Below are 15,447 nucleotides of genomic sequence, written 5' to 3'. Positions count from 1 at the left end.
GAACGAAAAAATTTCCTCTTCTTTTTCGTTTTACTATTTTTTTTCAGACCCATAGTCGTCGTTTTGATAGCAGTTCAGGTCATAGTGCTTGTCTGTCGGTGCTGTTTGATAAAGCGACGCCAGGCGGTGTACGAAAGAATAACAGGTACAACAGTTCCGGTGGGAGCCAGTCCGGGGGAGAGACCTGCTCTGCAGTACGTCCGAGTCCCCGGCACTGCCTACCAGTACGCGCCGGTAAGTATTCAAGTAACAATCTTAATGAAATTTGAATAGCTATATATAGGTTTTAGTATTCGTCATGCTTAGCTTTACGGTGCCTACAACGTCAACTTACGTATGAAATGTTCTAAAGATGTGCACATACGATGTTACACATTTATTTGTTTCTTTGAAAATAACTATGTAATGTAAATGTATATGTAATTGTATGTGATGTATTGTTATGTCTTATGTACCCTCTCCTGGAAGAATAGCTGCCACCGTTGGGTGGGCAGCTAAAGGAGAGTTTTTTCCCCAATAAACCTCAATATTTCTTTATTTATTGTTTATTGTTTTCCACTTTTATGATATAGGTGCCTACAGCTCCCCCATACAGTGCAGCAATACCAAAAGAAGAGGAGCCCCCGCCACCATATGAACCCTAAACGACTGCTGAGTGGAACGATTAGCAAGAACTCGACAGACTTTTCTATTGTTACGGCTGGCCCCGATAACGTGCTTAAAATGTATACGTACACTTAATCCCCAAATAGAGAATCACTTCATTCAATAGTTGATAATGATCAACAAATAATTAGGGAGGGGAGTGTAATCGGGGAATTGAGAATACTGGTTATAGCCTTTTGTATGTTAAAAAAAAAACGTTTTGTAAGTGACGAAATAAGTTAGACAAGGTTGGCTACTATTTGCCAAACAGGTGTCAGCAAATCTGCAATATCCCTCAATAGACTGATTCCACCGTCCAGTTTATATTCAGACTGTTAACAGTTAACCGTTTATGACTGATCCGCATCAGCAGTCGGAGACGGGGTATGTGGAGAGTCTGAGTCGCCCCCCGCCGCGCCGCCGTTTGACACAGGCTGGATACTGTGGACAAATGTGGAACATACAATATGAGAACAAACCAACAGTGACAGGATTGTCTATGCATTGTATGTAACTATATTGTGCCAAGTACATGTATACATTTGTATTAATTACATTTGTGGCGTTTATATTTCCGGGTACGGAATGCATCTATAGCAGCTACACCTGTGCTGCAGTGCAATGTGAACCAGTCAGAATTTCCCTGAAGAAGGTGACAGACGGTCACCGAAACGTCGGTTGACTAAAAGTCTTGGTTGTGTAGAACGGGTCTCTTTACTCAGTCTACGGAAGTATTGTTTTGGGTACCTGAGCTGTGGGTTCGTGTGTCTGATTTGATAAACACATCGTTGTCTAGTTGACCTCACCTGTAAAACAGCTGAAATCCCTTCTCTTCTTTGTTTGCGTCGCTGACAAAATGTAGAGTGACGTCAGAATACGATGTGATTTCCGGTGGAAAATCGTCCCCACAATGGCGCCCTGTTTTGACACAAAAGACGCATATTATGTATGATGTAATATAGTTAGCGTTACGGGAATACACAGTACAAACGGTCTCAGAAACGTCTATTATCTAGAAGCCATATATATGAGGTAACATCAAAAGCTACCAGAAAGACTTCCAGGGTTATATTGGTTAATATATCATGAATGTTTTGGAACTGTACTGTATTATCAAAGAGAAATGCTCTATCGGATGACATCGCAATGGATTACTACTCATACGATTGTATGACGTAACTTCCAACGATTGCAACATATCAGTCAAATTTCTCGAAGTCCCACATGGCTCCAAACAACATCATATGTGACACCCCAAGGTCACACGGAGTTCACGACCCTATCCCTCCAATGAAACACATGTCCCAAAGCGGACTCGACACAAACAAACGTGACCGAAAACAATACTTCCGTCCTGGAAGTCTTAAATTGTCTGAGATGATATATTACGTACTTGGTGCCTCGTCACCGATTGCGATCTCCAGGTAGTCGTATTGACAGGAATTCCCTTTCTCCAGAACGAAATCCAGAAACCTGGCGATGATCTGTCCTCCCTGTGCCGGGATGGTCCACGTGCAGGTCTGGGAACTGGGGTAGTTCAACGGATAGCTGGGGAAGATAAAGGGACAGGTGATGGATGATGACAATGGTTGGTATATAATATTGTCCTTGGTATACATACGTACGTATACGAGAGATCGCTGTTTTTTTCACATCGTATATGTGAAAATCATTTGAAGACACGTGACGTCATGGCGATCGCTCGTATTCACAGTGCCTCTATTCTCATGATGTTTTATGATATGGCAAATAGTACCTAATTCAGCTTATATCTTATAGCTGTTATGTACTATTTTTAATACGCTATTCATTCACATGCATCTAATGAATTTTAAACGCAAACGTGTGACCTCCTAGCGGCCAATGAACAAAAGGGTCCTATAGAACGTTGGAAAAAAGTATGACACTCAGAACAATGACACTGTATATGCATGCATTCTGTCTCTATTACAAAGTAGCGCCTGGTCATTTTTGTCCATTGATCATGGTGCTTTCATTACATTTTTGTAACGTCAATGGGCTAAAATCTAAAGCAGTGGAAGAACAGGTACCGTGGAGTAGTTATCTCTCCGAATGTGCCGTCCATGACTCCGCCGCAAGGTGGCGCCACGCCGTCGAGGGTCCACTGCAGGCTGAATCCCCGCCGTGAGATGCTGGGGTCCGACACCAGGCGCACCCGCGCCGTCCTCCGCTCAAACGTGAACGTGCCCGGGTTGTCCTCGCCACACCATCTCCCTAGGGATGAAATTTTGAAAACATGAACCAGAATACAATTGATGTTGTCGGGGAAGATCCCGGACAGGCCATAACGGCTTTTTATATTGCCTGCATATCTTGATGTTTATTTCATTACTTGGATTATATTATAAACTAGAGTTCCACGATCTCATACCTTCGCCAAATGATGTTAGCCTTTATGAATAAAAAATATACTAATCACCCTGATTATGCAAATAGGATCCTCAATTGCATGTCTGTTGATCATATTCTCCACCAGAAGACAGTTTTATCTTAACAAAGAATGCCATTTTCTCATAAATTATGCAAATGTGGTCCTTATTTGAATAAGTTATGTTTAATTATGTTCACCTTCACTTAACTTTCAAACACCCCAAGTATGAAATTCCAGGCAGTTACCACTACGCAATTATAACATTTTCTCATTAATTATGCAAATTAAGTCTTCATTTGCATAATCAATATTTGCCTGTGTTTATCTCGTTCTTAATAACATATGTTACAAGCTTGAACTTCCTATCATGGAATGCAGCAGATTTATAGAATTTCCTCATTAATTATGCAAATTACATCAATATTCGCATAATTGTAATATCATTATGTCAAGCATCACTTGAGCTACCTACATACCAAAAATCACGATGATCCATCAATCGGTTCTTGAGTTATCCTCCTTTAAACATTTGTCCTTTAAACCCCCCTGCAGTTCTAGAGCAAGCCGCTAGGGGGCCTAAACTCACGTCACTTCTTCCCTAGCACAAGAGCTACGTACCATCTAAATTTCATCACCATAGCATGTCTGGATCTTGAGATATCAAAATCGGAAGTTCAGCTGCAGTACCATAACAAGCCGCTAGGGGGTCCAAAATCTAATCATTTTGAGGTCTCATCAAGACCTACCCATCTACCAAGTATCAAGACAATCCATCAAGGCCTTCTCAAGTTATCGTGTTGACACACACACACACATACACGAACGCCCCTGAAAACATAACCTTCTTGGCGAAGGTAACTAGAGTTCCACGATCTCATACGTATACCTTCGCCAAATGATGTTAACTTTTATGAATAAGAACTTATATACAATGTATTAATCCCCCTGATTATGCAAATAGGATCCGCAATTGCATGAATTATATCTGTTGATCATAATCTCCACCAACAGTCTTATTTTAACAAAGAATGCCATTATAGCATTTCCTCATACTAGTATATTATGCAAATGAGGTCCTTATTTGAATAAGTTATGTTAAATTATGTTCACCTTCACTAAACTTCAAACACCCCAAGTATAAAATTCCAGGCAGTTACCACTATGCAATTGTAACATTTTCTCATTAATTATGTAAATTAAGTCTTCATTTGCATAATCGATATCTGCCTGTGTTTCTCTCGTTGTTAATAACATATGTCGCAAGCTTGAACTTCCTATCATGGAATGCAGCTGATTAATAGAATTTCCTCATTAATTATGCAAATTACATCCATATTTGCATAATTGTAATATCATTATGTCAAGCATTACTCAAGCTACCTACATACCAAAAATCATGATGATCCATCAATCGGTTCTTGAGTTATCCTCCTTTAAACATTTGTCCCTTAAACCCCCCTGTAGTTCCAGAGCAAGCTGCTAGGGGGCCCAAACTCACGTCACTTCTTCCCCAGCACAAGAGCTACCTGCCATCCAAATTTCGTCACCCTAGCTTGTCTAGATCATGAGATATCAAAACCGGAAGTTCAGCTGCAGTACCATGACAAGCCGCCAGGGGGCCCAAAATCTAATCAGTTCGAGCTCTCATCAAGACCTACCCACCTACCAAATATCAAGATAATCCATCTAAGCTTTCTCGAGTTATGCTGTTGACAGACAGACAGGCAGACAGACACACGGCCAGGAAAACATAACCTTCTCCAATTCTTGGCGAAGGTAATAAGTAAACAAACAAACAAACAAACAAACAATCGTCAGGTTACGTGTAGGTCAATGCAGAAGAATGTTTTTCATGTGAAACGATGGTCTTGTATGAATACATTCTAAACTCTGTAAAACAGACGACTAAGTCATTTCTAATTCTAGCAGCCCGGCTAATGTACGCGTTTGATCTCGCTAAAGATATAATCAGTTAAAATCATTTTCCCAGTTTTGCACGAAGATTTTTTTTTTAATAACCGTATATGGGCATTAAAAGGTCTCATATTCTATATTTCAAAACGAGTGTATTCAAAAAGCTCTCAACGTTGAAAGGTCTAAAAACGTGACCAAAGCATTTCCGGATAAAAAAAATCGTTTCTTCAATGTTTTTTTGTATATAATTTTGTTACCTTCTTGCGAATTTCTTGGTCTTCCACAATTTCTAGATTGCCCCTACCCTGCCCTCACGGCCCGACTCAGTGACTCATCAGTCCACCCCCCCTTGTCTATCCGGGCAGTGAGAATCGCCCCACCTGGTGTTTTCCCGCCCCCGTCTCGAAAATATTTGCGCGAGGAAAAGCTAAGGTGTGTGAGCGTTTACTTTGTGAAGTGACACACAGCAGAAATACTTCGTTGAGGAAGTAGACCAAGGGGCGTATCGGAAAGACAAAAAAAGCTACAATATAGTTAAATTTGGGAAAATATCCTCCACAACTCTTTGGAAAATTTTTGTCCATTCTGGCTAAGTGGGTAGAGTATTCGCCTTGCACCAAAAAAAAAAAAGGTACACACCACTTTAGTCTCTGCTTAGCACTCAGCATTTGGGAAGGAGTATGGGAGTTAAACACACACCACTACCAGTGGACTAGCCCCCTCATCTAGCGATTGCACTACTGTGTGGCCCAAGGGCTATTGAACCGGAGATTGGCGACGCCCTATGCACCACGTGGTGCGGGAAGGACTTTAAAGCTTTTTTCAACGTTACTAAGATAAAAGAGAGAACTATGCTGAAGTGTTCTTACCGACCAAAGAGTCACCATCTAGGACCTCTACGTAGTCATAGTTACACTGGGAAGCGAACAGGCCGAACGGTCTCTCCAGCTGGAAGTCTGAGAACGTGAGAGTCAGGCTCCCCCCGCGGGATGGTAGCGTCCAGGTGCAGTGCAGGTTCCCAGGGTAGGACGCTGGGTACCCTGGGGACGAGATAGTCCCCTCCGTACCTGTCACTGTCCCTCCACAGTCACCTGATGACGTTTCAAAAGGAGAAATTTGAGGATGTCACAATTTTGCTCCGAGTATCTGCTTGGACAAAAACGTACTCTCCAACAAGGGTTATGCCCGTTTTCGGACCCTTATTTATAGCCTTTGAGGGAGTTTTTTGTCGAAATACGAATTTCAAAGAAAATTAAGTTGGCACAACGAAACTCTAATCATATACTAGTTACAACTGACATGACTGCAAGCATAAGGAATCAAAACATCAAGTTCCAGACTACACATTTAGGTGACATTTAGTTTAGTATTCCATTCGTCAAATTTACAATCACACACTAATAGCAAAAGTTAAGCGCTATCAAAAACTGCAAAGAAAAGTGACAAATTCTCTAGGAAACTAAATGTCCCATATAAACTATGGAAGAAGTTTTGAAAAAGACAAGAAAACTAGTACCTACCGTGAGAAAGTACAGCACAGCTCAACAGTACGATACAGACTTTCATCCACATCATCTTGGAAAATTGTTGAAAGGTCCACAGTGACACACGTAACGATAGCTATAGAAGCAGGGTTGTCTGTAGTCACAAGAATGGTCTGCATACTGACCAGGCCTGGTTTTATACCAGGAACACAGCACACGTTTACTCCTTAAGGGTGGGATGTTTTGGGATGGATCCAGGTGAAAATGATATGTGTAAACAAATTGATGCACCAAAAACTAACCTTAAGGACACAATGATTAAACAGTTTATGGATGTTGATCTGTTTGCAGATTCATTAGCTTTTGTACTGTTTACATCATTTCCAAGGAAACACAGTTTGTTTTTGTTTGTTTCTGTTAAATGTTGACTGTTCACATGTACATATGAGAGCTGGCTATACAAAGTTGTTCAGAGATCCATAGATGCACAAAACGAGTACATAATCACAGAGGCATGACGTGATTTTATTATGGTGATATCCTTGAGAGGTGAGTAGTATAAATAGACAAACAGAGCCATGTTTTTGTGGAGGTACGTGACGGTAAGGGGTGTCAGCTGATGTTTAAACCTCTAAGCGTTTGGTTACTAAGTGCAGTTTAAATTATACATTGTCTTGAAAATACTACACAATACTGTAACGGTAATAAGCAACTAGAAAGGCCAATATTTGCTTTGGAGCAAATACAGCGATGGGTTTACCACATTTTACGACATGGCAGGGAAAGAATGAGAAACACAAGGGAAAACAATGATTTACATTGATATAACTATAATATGAAGTAACATACAACTAAAACAACAGTTGGATAGCTATTCCCTACTTTATTGGTTAGGATTTTTAATTGCATAATGCAAACTGTTGATTTTCAAAATAAATAAAAAAACGTTCATGCCCCGCATTCCAATGCTGGAGCAGAAAAGCTTGAAATACCTACCAAAACACTTGAATAAAGACATACTGTCAGTATGGAAATGCTCTGTGCAGGTGTTAATCAAGTTAAATCCCAACAGCCAATCTGCAAGAAATGCTCTGTGCAGGTGAAAATGCTCTGTGCAGGTGTTAATCAAGTTAAATCCGAACAGCCAATCAGCAAGAGGAAAGCTGCATGCCTATTGGTTGATGCCCTGCATTCCATTGTGATGACTCATGCCCAGACGTGGTAAACACGGCACACTAACACAGTAATACATTTGCTATAACACAGCCAAAAAACTCAAATAAAACCATTCTAAAAGCCTGTATCACAAAAATTTAAAAAACGCCTAGGGGTATTTGCCCACTGTACCTCCATACCAAATTTCAGGACCTTAGGCCCTAAAATGGAGAAGCTGAATCCATTTAAAAAATGGCAGGAGGAGAAGGAGGAGGAGGAGAAGAAACATCAGAAAAAGCAATATGGGTTCACCACCACTTCGTGGTGTGGTGAACCCATAAAAAGTCAGATGGTCAAAATATCATGACCAAACATACAATGTTAGACTTGAAGTTAATAAATAACATTGAACTTTCATTGCATGATCTACTTGTGTATCAATAAAAAAAACAAATTACCACTTGTAATTACTTTCTTATTGCTATGTCAGTTTCACATGATTGTAATACTAATGCTACAAGGTGTATGCTGAAAGTACATGGTGTATCTCTAATATACACTATACTGTATATTCCAAGCATGGTATGCATTGTATAATGTCATTGAATTCAGATGTTTTCAACAGAAACAACATGTAGAATGTGTATGTAAGGTCAGAGCAAGATATAGGCCCCCACATTATTGTACTATATGCCCCTGATGTATTCTACTGTTAGAATGTAAACTTTACATTGTCATGATTATGTAAAATTTAAATTGTCATGATTAAAGTTAACTTTCCCACAAATCCATGAATACACCTTACATCATTGCACATGTCCTCAACAGACAATTCAGCTCACTTGCTGTGCAACAACAACATAAAGCAGTTGCTACTTTTACTTGTCTTACATTACATGGTGCAACTATTATTAATTTTCAACTGCCTTGGGCCAGTTCTTCAGTAGAACTGGACTAGTGTCTACCCCGTAGCAGTATATGATATTACATTTTTTAATGTATTTTGTGAGAAATGTACTCACAGGAGGTGCAGATGAAAGTTTCATGAGATAAGACTATGCTGCTACTGTTAAAACCCTTGTCATGCGGAGCCCATATATATATATATATATGGGTTGCACATACAGTATCACCAATAAAGTGCCCTGTATATGCACGACTTCTCGTGCAACACATCACGCTGCAGCAAAATGCAATGAATGTGAAAGTACCTATGCAACCACAGCGCAAAAAAAGTCAAGGGCCTTTGACCTAATTAAAACCTAATTAAATTAAAATTGCAGTACTGTTCTTTAGAAATAAAACATGATTAGTTTTTGTTGACATTCTACAGTAGATATTCTATTTCATATGGTGTACCCAAAATTTTTTTTGGGCACCCAATTTTTTAGGTTGCACCTTTTCCCCAAATTTCGAATTTCGAGTCCTGCAAATACATCAATACTATACACATGTATTCAGAAGGTCTGCCACTACATGTCCATCCTGAGTCCCCTTGTGTTGTGCTGTGCCTTGTGCCTGCTAAACTGGTCCTGTTGGGAGAAGGCCTTGAGGCAGATGTGACACAGGTAGGGGTGCTCCTCGGCGTGTTTGGGCATGTGGAGCTTCAGACCCTCTCGTCGAGTGAACTTCTTCATACACAGGTTACACTGGTAACTCTTCACTCCGGTGTGAATCAGTCTGAAGTAAAAACAAGGATTAATCTGATTAAAAAAACTGTACCATTGTCTTCAAAATGTGCAGTGTACTGTTTTAGGGCTTCGAAATAGTGCAGGTAAAATTGGAGCTGTGCAGGTATTTCTGATGTTGACAACCAGTCCATGTACTGGGTTTATACACATATGCACAGTGTAGGAGTACATACAAATTATATTAGATTTTTAATTTGCTACATTGACTGTCACCATTAATGAACTGTGAAAGAAATAATGCCAATGGTTTATGAACAGTTTAAGTGTGATCCATACTTCTTAAACTTCATTTCCTTTCCTCTTACATGCAACAGTTAGCAGAGCCCTGCATTTAGATGGACAAACTGGAATGCATTGTCCAAACTGGAACTGTGTTTCTTCATGTCTGTTTATGTTGTTATGATGTAATAGCTAATGTTTTCAAGGACACCCGGAAGAGTACCAGTTGCTAATGGAGATACAAACAAAGAAACAAATGGACAAAGTGACAGGTTGTCTGTTGAGGTGTGATTTGCTGCAGAAATACCATAGAACTGTGTTTCCTCATGTTTGTGTGTGTTATGTTCTAATAGCTAATGTTTATAAGGACTCCCAAAAGAGTACCTGTCCAGTTGCTAATGGAGATCCAAACAAATAGACAAAGACAGAGGTTGCGTACCTGTGTCTGTTGTGGTGCGACTAGATGCTAGATGCAAAAATACTGTGTTTCCTTATGTTCGTGTGTGTAACCGGTAATACTGTTATGATGTAATAGCTATAGTTTCCAAGGACTCCCGGAAGACTACAAGTTGCTAATGGAGGTACAAACAAACAAAGTGAGAGGTGTCTGTTTAGGTACTACTTGTTGCGGAAATACTGTACAACTGTGTTTCTTCATGTTTGTGTGTGTTATGCTGTAATAGCTAAATGTTTTCAAGGACTCCCACAAGAGTACCAGTTGCTAATGGAGATCCAAACAAAGAGAGAAAGTGAGAGGTTGTGTACCTGTGCCTGTTGAGGTGGGACTTGTTGCGGAAACTCTTGCCACAGCTCTGACAGTGGTACGGACGCTCCCCGGTGTGAGTTCTCTCATGGGCCTAAAACAGACATGATCATCCATTTATATACATCTACAGCAGTGTGTAAGTATTCACAAGTATCTTATTTTCCTATAATGCATGTACATGTACTTTAAGACACAAGTATCTTCAATGTGCACAGTGGCCATGCTAAGATAAAATTCTTAGCAGCATGCATTACTGGTTGAACATCTCAATGATAGAGGAAAAGACACTGAAAAGACTGATAAGCCTTAAGCTTTGTATTCCAATAATATATTTGTTGCTAAATCTATTGTAAGGTAAGTAAAAGGTAAAGGTAGTTCCATTCTTTTTCAGGCTGTAGGGGCAGTGGGTTGTTAGTCCCCTGTGTCTAGGACATGGTATTGGAAGGCAGAACCCATCCCTCTCCTTCCACTGCCTTTTACCTTCCCAACCAATTCAGGGCAGGTACCCAATGTATACAGCTTTAAATTATTGAAAGAACATGCTACCATTTACTTCATATCTATGACAGCTTTATAATATAATATAATATAGAGGATGTACTGTTAACTCACATATAGACTGCTCAGCTGGCTGCACCTTTTTCCACAAAACTGGCAGCTGAATCGTCCTTTGTGGGTCACCATGTGGTTACTGAGTTTCAGAACATCATCAAACTACAGGTGTGAAAGAAATGCAGAGATTAACATATAGTATTAGCACAAAAAGATACAAACAGTTGTGACTATGGGTTCAAAATGTGTTTTCACTGTTCACCAAAAAGTACCTGAGCTACATTTACCAAAATCCATCCAAAGCCTTTTATTATAATAATTAAAAACTGTTTGAGAAAGAAAAATTCAAATACCAACAGCATCAAAAACCTAGTACGTAGAACGAATAAGACACATAGTTGAATACTTCACCTGAGCTCCGCAGGTGTCACACAGGTACAGCTTGGGACAGTGGCTGTGCACCTGCAGCAGGTGCTGCTTCAGGTGACCAATCATGTTAAACTGACTCTTACAAATGCTGTGGAGAAAAAAAAACAGTAACAGGAACATCGATCAGAATCATCTTGTATCTGTTTTATGCTTTACATATTGAATTTCCTGCCATATTTGCATCTCAGGGTTTATAAATATCAGTGGCATATGATGACATTAAAGCATAAAAGTTGCATACTTAAAACAGAAGCTTATTATCACAGCCTGTTTACCTGCATGTGACTTTCTTTTCCCTGAAAGGATGTAGGGTCTTGTTGGGGTTTGGAGCCATCATTCTGCTTGTCATTGGTGAGGACATGGTACTCATAACCCCTTCCAGACCCATACTAGCCACCATCTCAGGACTGTGAAACCAGGCGTCTCTCCCAACACTTGGCCCTGCTCCCATGCTCGTGACATTCGCGGCCTGGGCTGTTAAAATGTCCCGTATCATTGAAGGCCCGCTACTGCTTGCTTCTTGGTTTGTCAGAAGATGTCTTAGATTACTGCTCTCCCCCGTCTCTAAACCTTGTGGAAAATAGGGACTCGAGGAGAACATCGACTCTTCCTTGTCTTGAAACTCAAGGAAGGAGTTTCTTGCTTGCTGCTGCAGGGTGGCCATTTGGTCCATGACATCATGAGCCTCTGTCCCGGTGTCCTGTGTGGCGGTGTTCTCTGTCCCGGCGTCCCCAGCGGCTCCTGTCTCTGACTGGTCCGGCCAGAGGTTCCGTACAGTGTGCAAGCTCACGGGGTAGACTACAGAGCCAAGAAAGTTGGGGTCCGATCCGTCGCTCTTGTGCAAATCGTGCTCGGGCGATTCTCCGTCACCAAAGTGGTGCTCTAACTCTGATGACTCGCCCGACATGATCCCACTGTTACTGACAGAGTTCTGCTGACTTGTGGCTGCCTGTGCGCACGTGGGTTGGTTCTCGTCGGTCTGTTCCTTTTTCACGGTGACGGTCTGCTCTTGGGCGGCAGTGCTTTCTCCCGGAGACTGAAGGATGCTCTGCTTGTCTGCAGCTGATTGGTTGGAATGTGGTCTTGAATTGTTGCTTGATGCACGATCTTCATTGTTCTGTGCCTTGCTGGTCTCACTGACATTCAAGTTTCCATTTGGACTAACCCTTGATGAGTTATCATTTCTTTCCCCTCCCATACTTTCTTCTGACACAGTCCCTGGTGTTTCATACGCGTTGAGCAGCGGACTGCCAGCGTGAGGAGGGCTGAAGTTACTGGTCACCTCAGCCTCTGATCCGCGACCGTTTCCCCCCGCAGGCTCACGAAACTTCACCTGGAGAAAATGTAGTGAACTTTTTTGACACAACTTCAGTACAGCGCCTTTTGTAAGGTCTATAGCTAGACATACAAACTGACACGTGGGTACAAAAGACTTAACCTACATACAAGAGTCAACTATAGATGAATCAACTTATACTTCTTGTTCTAGGGTCTAAGCATTTTCTATATATTTACCAGTCCTATTTGTACACAGTTGGCATAATTAATATTACCTTCTAGCACTTCAAGAATTAAATTAAATTTATCTATACCATGAAATGTAACAAATTCCATTGAGCAAGTGGAAAGAAGGTTAAACAGTTTTGTTTGCTTGTCATTATAGAGTGGACAATCCATAATAAAATGGATCTTCACCTCCACGTTGGACCGCATGAATGACGTACAGTCTGCCATCAGCTTGTGCATCTGCAGGTAGCTGGCAGCCGAGAGGATGTCAAACACGTTACTGGAGGTGAGTCTGATGCGAGAGGTGTACGCAAACTCCAGAATGGGTTCGAAGCCCTTTAAGGTGAGCTCATTAAGACTGACGATGGTGGGTTGTGCTGGGCTGGTCAGGGTGAGTCTGGGAGACAGCTGGTCCACAAACTTACTGTAGAACCACTGGCTACAGCCGGCAAGAACCGCCTTGTGGGCCGGGAAGTGCTTGTCTGGAGAACAACAGTGGAAAAAGATAATAGTATTGCTTGGAAAAAGATATTGCTTTGATGGAAAAATGTGCACCTACTACTACTACTTGTAGCTAAAAAGTGTAATCACTGACTGTTATCACAGTATAATAATCAATAAAACAGAGCCATTACTAATTTACATTTGGACATTGTAAGGCAAAACAAAATAAAAAAGCTAATATTTATCTAAACCTATAACTGATGTAAAATCATAACTAAACCCTTGTCTATGTGACTGATGTAAAATCATGAAAAAAGAATACATTAACTATAATAAAGATCAACAAAGACAACTAAATCCTTGTAAATACCTGATGTAAAATTTCATAATACCAGTCAAAATATCAACAAAGACAAACACAGACTTACCTTGTATGCGAAGCACCACATCACACAGGTGGTGTTTCTTACGCATGGAGTTCAGGTTGATAAGCAGGAGGGAGGCGTGTTCGGACACCGTATGCAAATGCACCGACGACATGGTAGGGTTTCCAGGCTTTGAAGTTCCACTGTGGAGGATAAACTACTAGTAACAAAAGAAAGAGCAATAACATAAGAACAGGCTGGAGAAAAAAATTATAGAAATTAGCTTTTGATCATTCATTTATTAATGCCTGCCATAGATATCATGAGGAGAAACCTGATATTACCACAAAGTCTTGCTGCACAGAATGTAACAGATCTCATCTATACATGTACATGTGCATGTACAGGCGTAGTTGCATAGAATTACCCAAGGTCACATATATAATTCATTATAAAGGTTACCCCTGGTTATCCAAGGATCAGTTGGTTAGCCAAGGCTGTACTACAAGGTTCACTGAGGTCATAAGACTCGTATATGGTTACCCAAGGCTAAAAGCTGCTTTTCAAGGTTTCAAATGGCCACCCAAGAGGGTCACCTGCACTTAAATCCAAGGACATGCAGGGATACTTTGTAAGACATACATTTAATGTTCAATGCACAAATGTACAATGTATATACATCAATGGAATTCCTGAATATGTAGAATATGTTGGGTACATGTAGCAGTTACTTGTAAGCAGGGCAGAGAAAAAGCTGGTCTAACAGGTTCATGATTTTAGTGAAGGATATCATGGTCATAAATTGCAATGATATGTCAAATAATGATTACCAACAACCATACATGTAATGTATTTAAGAGATCATAGTATATAGCTATGTTATAATATCATGTATCCTTGATACCTCAATCCACATAATTCATTAGAGAAATCAAAGACAGGGAGTTGAAATACTATTGAGTATTGTGTTAAGTATTTTCTTTAAAAACTCTGATACTCAATCGAGGACACAGTTGGAGGACGCGGCCTTCAGAAAGGACACTTGATCTAAAGACGGCCTCCCTAAAATTATGCAATTGGCTAAATGCAAGAGAAAGTAAAACTTCATTGCTTTACATGATATTCTGATCAAATGTGCTTCAAAGAGACTTCTACCAGAAACAAGAAACACGAGAACTATCAAATTATTTATTCCATTTTGATCAAGGATTTTGTTGGTATTTATTTCCAAGGCCAACTGTTGGTACCTTACCCTGAACCTGTGTACATGTTGCATCGCCTTTGAATTTTAATAGTCTAGCCATCTTGGAGGGAAAGCTTTAGCAGGGGGTTTTACAGACCTTGAAGTTGTTGAAAGACGCACGTTTAGTCGATCTCTACATACTTTACTTGGTCTGATAACCCATGGATTGAATTGAACCCCCTTCCATATAAACCAAGGACGCTACAGACGATATGTCGAGCCCGGGGCCAGCACAAACATATCCCCCAAAACGAAGGATCTTTCATGGCGATATCCGGATACGAGTGCAGATTGTTAAAAACGACGTTGTACTATAAGTCTATTCTTACCTTTATGGCTTGAGATCGACGCTATTAGGTCGACAGCAGCGTCGAAATTCGTGAAAGACAACAACAAAACACCAAGAAGCCTTCCTCATTCACTTCTTCCAGCCATGTTGGACGATCGCATTAGTTTGTAGGGGTGTGGCATATACTTTTTAGGCATTTCTGTCTGAGAATTTAAGTTGTAAAAATTGAGTTTTTTTTAATTTATTTGATAAAACCGTGCTCATATTTTACTCGAAAATGTACTTAGGGATGGATTTGTCCAACCTGTTGCATCAAGAAATTTAATTTCTTTCAGTAAAGGACTTTATGGTAT

The 15,447-nt window shown here is 40.4% G+C and overlaps 2 protein-coding genes and 1 long non-coding RNA gene across 4 annotated transcripts; 1 reads left to right on the top strand and 2 right to left on the bottom strand.

Annotated features, from left to right (window-relative positions):
- The first annotated feature begins 53 nt into the window (after positions 1–53).
- On the top strand, positions 54–852 carry LOC109463916. Its single transcript, XR_002139849.1, has 2 exons — positions 54–234; positions 573–852. It is a non-coding gene; the product is annotated as an uncharacterized LOC109463916 (long non-coding RNA).
- On the bottom strand, positions 767–6,698 carry LOC109463915 (CUB domain-containing protein 2-like). The gene is made up of 6 exons (XM_019760811.1): positions 6,472–6,698; positions 5,821–6,042; positions 2,697–2,880; positions 2,039–2,193; positions 1,452–1,563; positions 767–1,086 (listed from the first exon to the last, which is right to left on the bottom strand). The coding sequence occupies exons 1-6, from the start codon at positions 6,524–6,526 to the stop codon at positions 996–998; spliced, it is 819 nt and encodes a 272-aa protein (XP_019616370.1). The 5' UTR covers positions 6,527–6,698; the 3' UTR covers positions 767–995.
- A 2,187-nt stretch (positions 6,699–8,885) lies between these two features.
- LOC109463913 (zinc finger and BTB domain-containing protein 44-like) lies at positions 8,886–15,246 on the bottom strand. Of its 2 annotated transcripts, none has more exons than XM_019760808.1 (8): positions 15,135–15,246; positions 13,626–13,782; positions 12,943–13,235; positions 11,523–12,580; positions 11,230–11,335; positions 10,879–10,980; positions 10,266–10,357; positions 8,886–9,270 (listed from the first exon to the last, which is right to left on the bottom strand). In XM_019760808.1, the coding sequence occupies exons 2-8, from the start codon at positions 13,735–13,737 to the stop codon at positions 9,063–9,065; spliced, it is 1,971 nt and encodes a 656-aa protein (XP_019616367.1). In that variant the 5' UTR covers positions 13,738–13,782; positions 15,135–15,246; the 3' UTR covers positions 8,886–9,062. The 2 variants fall into 2 exon arrangements, with proteins under 2 accessions (XP_019616367.1, XP_019616368.1); XM_019760809.1 differs by having other exon boundaries at positions 13,626–13,779.
- Between the last annotated feature and the right edge of the window lie 201 nt (positions 15,247–15,447).

The sequence above is a fragment of the Branchiostoma belcheri genome, unplaced genomic scaffold (genome assembly GCF_001625305.1).
Source record: "Branchiostoma belcheri isolate BF01 breed outbred unplaced genomic scaffold, Haploidv18h27 scaffold13, whole genome shotgun sequence".
NCBI lineage: Eukaryota > Metazoa > Chordata > Leptocardii > Amphioxiformes > Branchiostomatidae > Branchiostoma > Branchiostoma belcheri.
The sequence above is the reverse complement of the archived record's forward strand: the minus strand, read 5'-3'. Positions and strand labels throughout refer to the sequence as shown.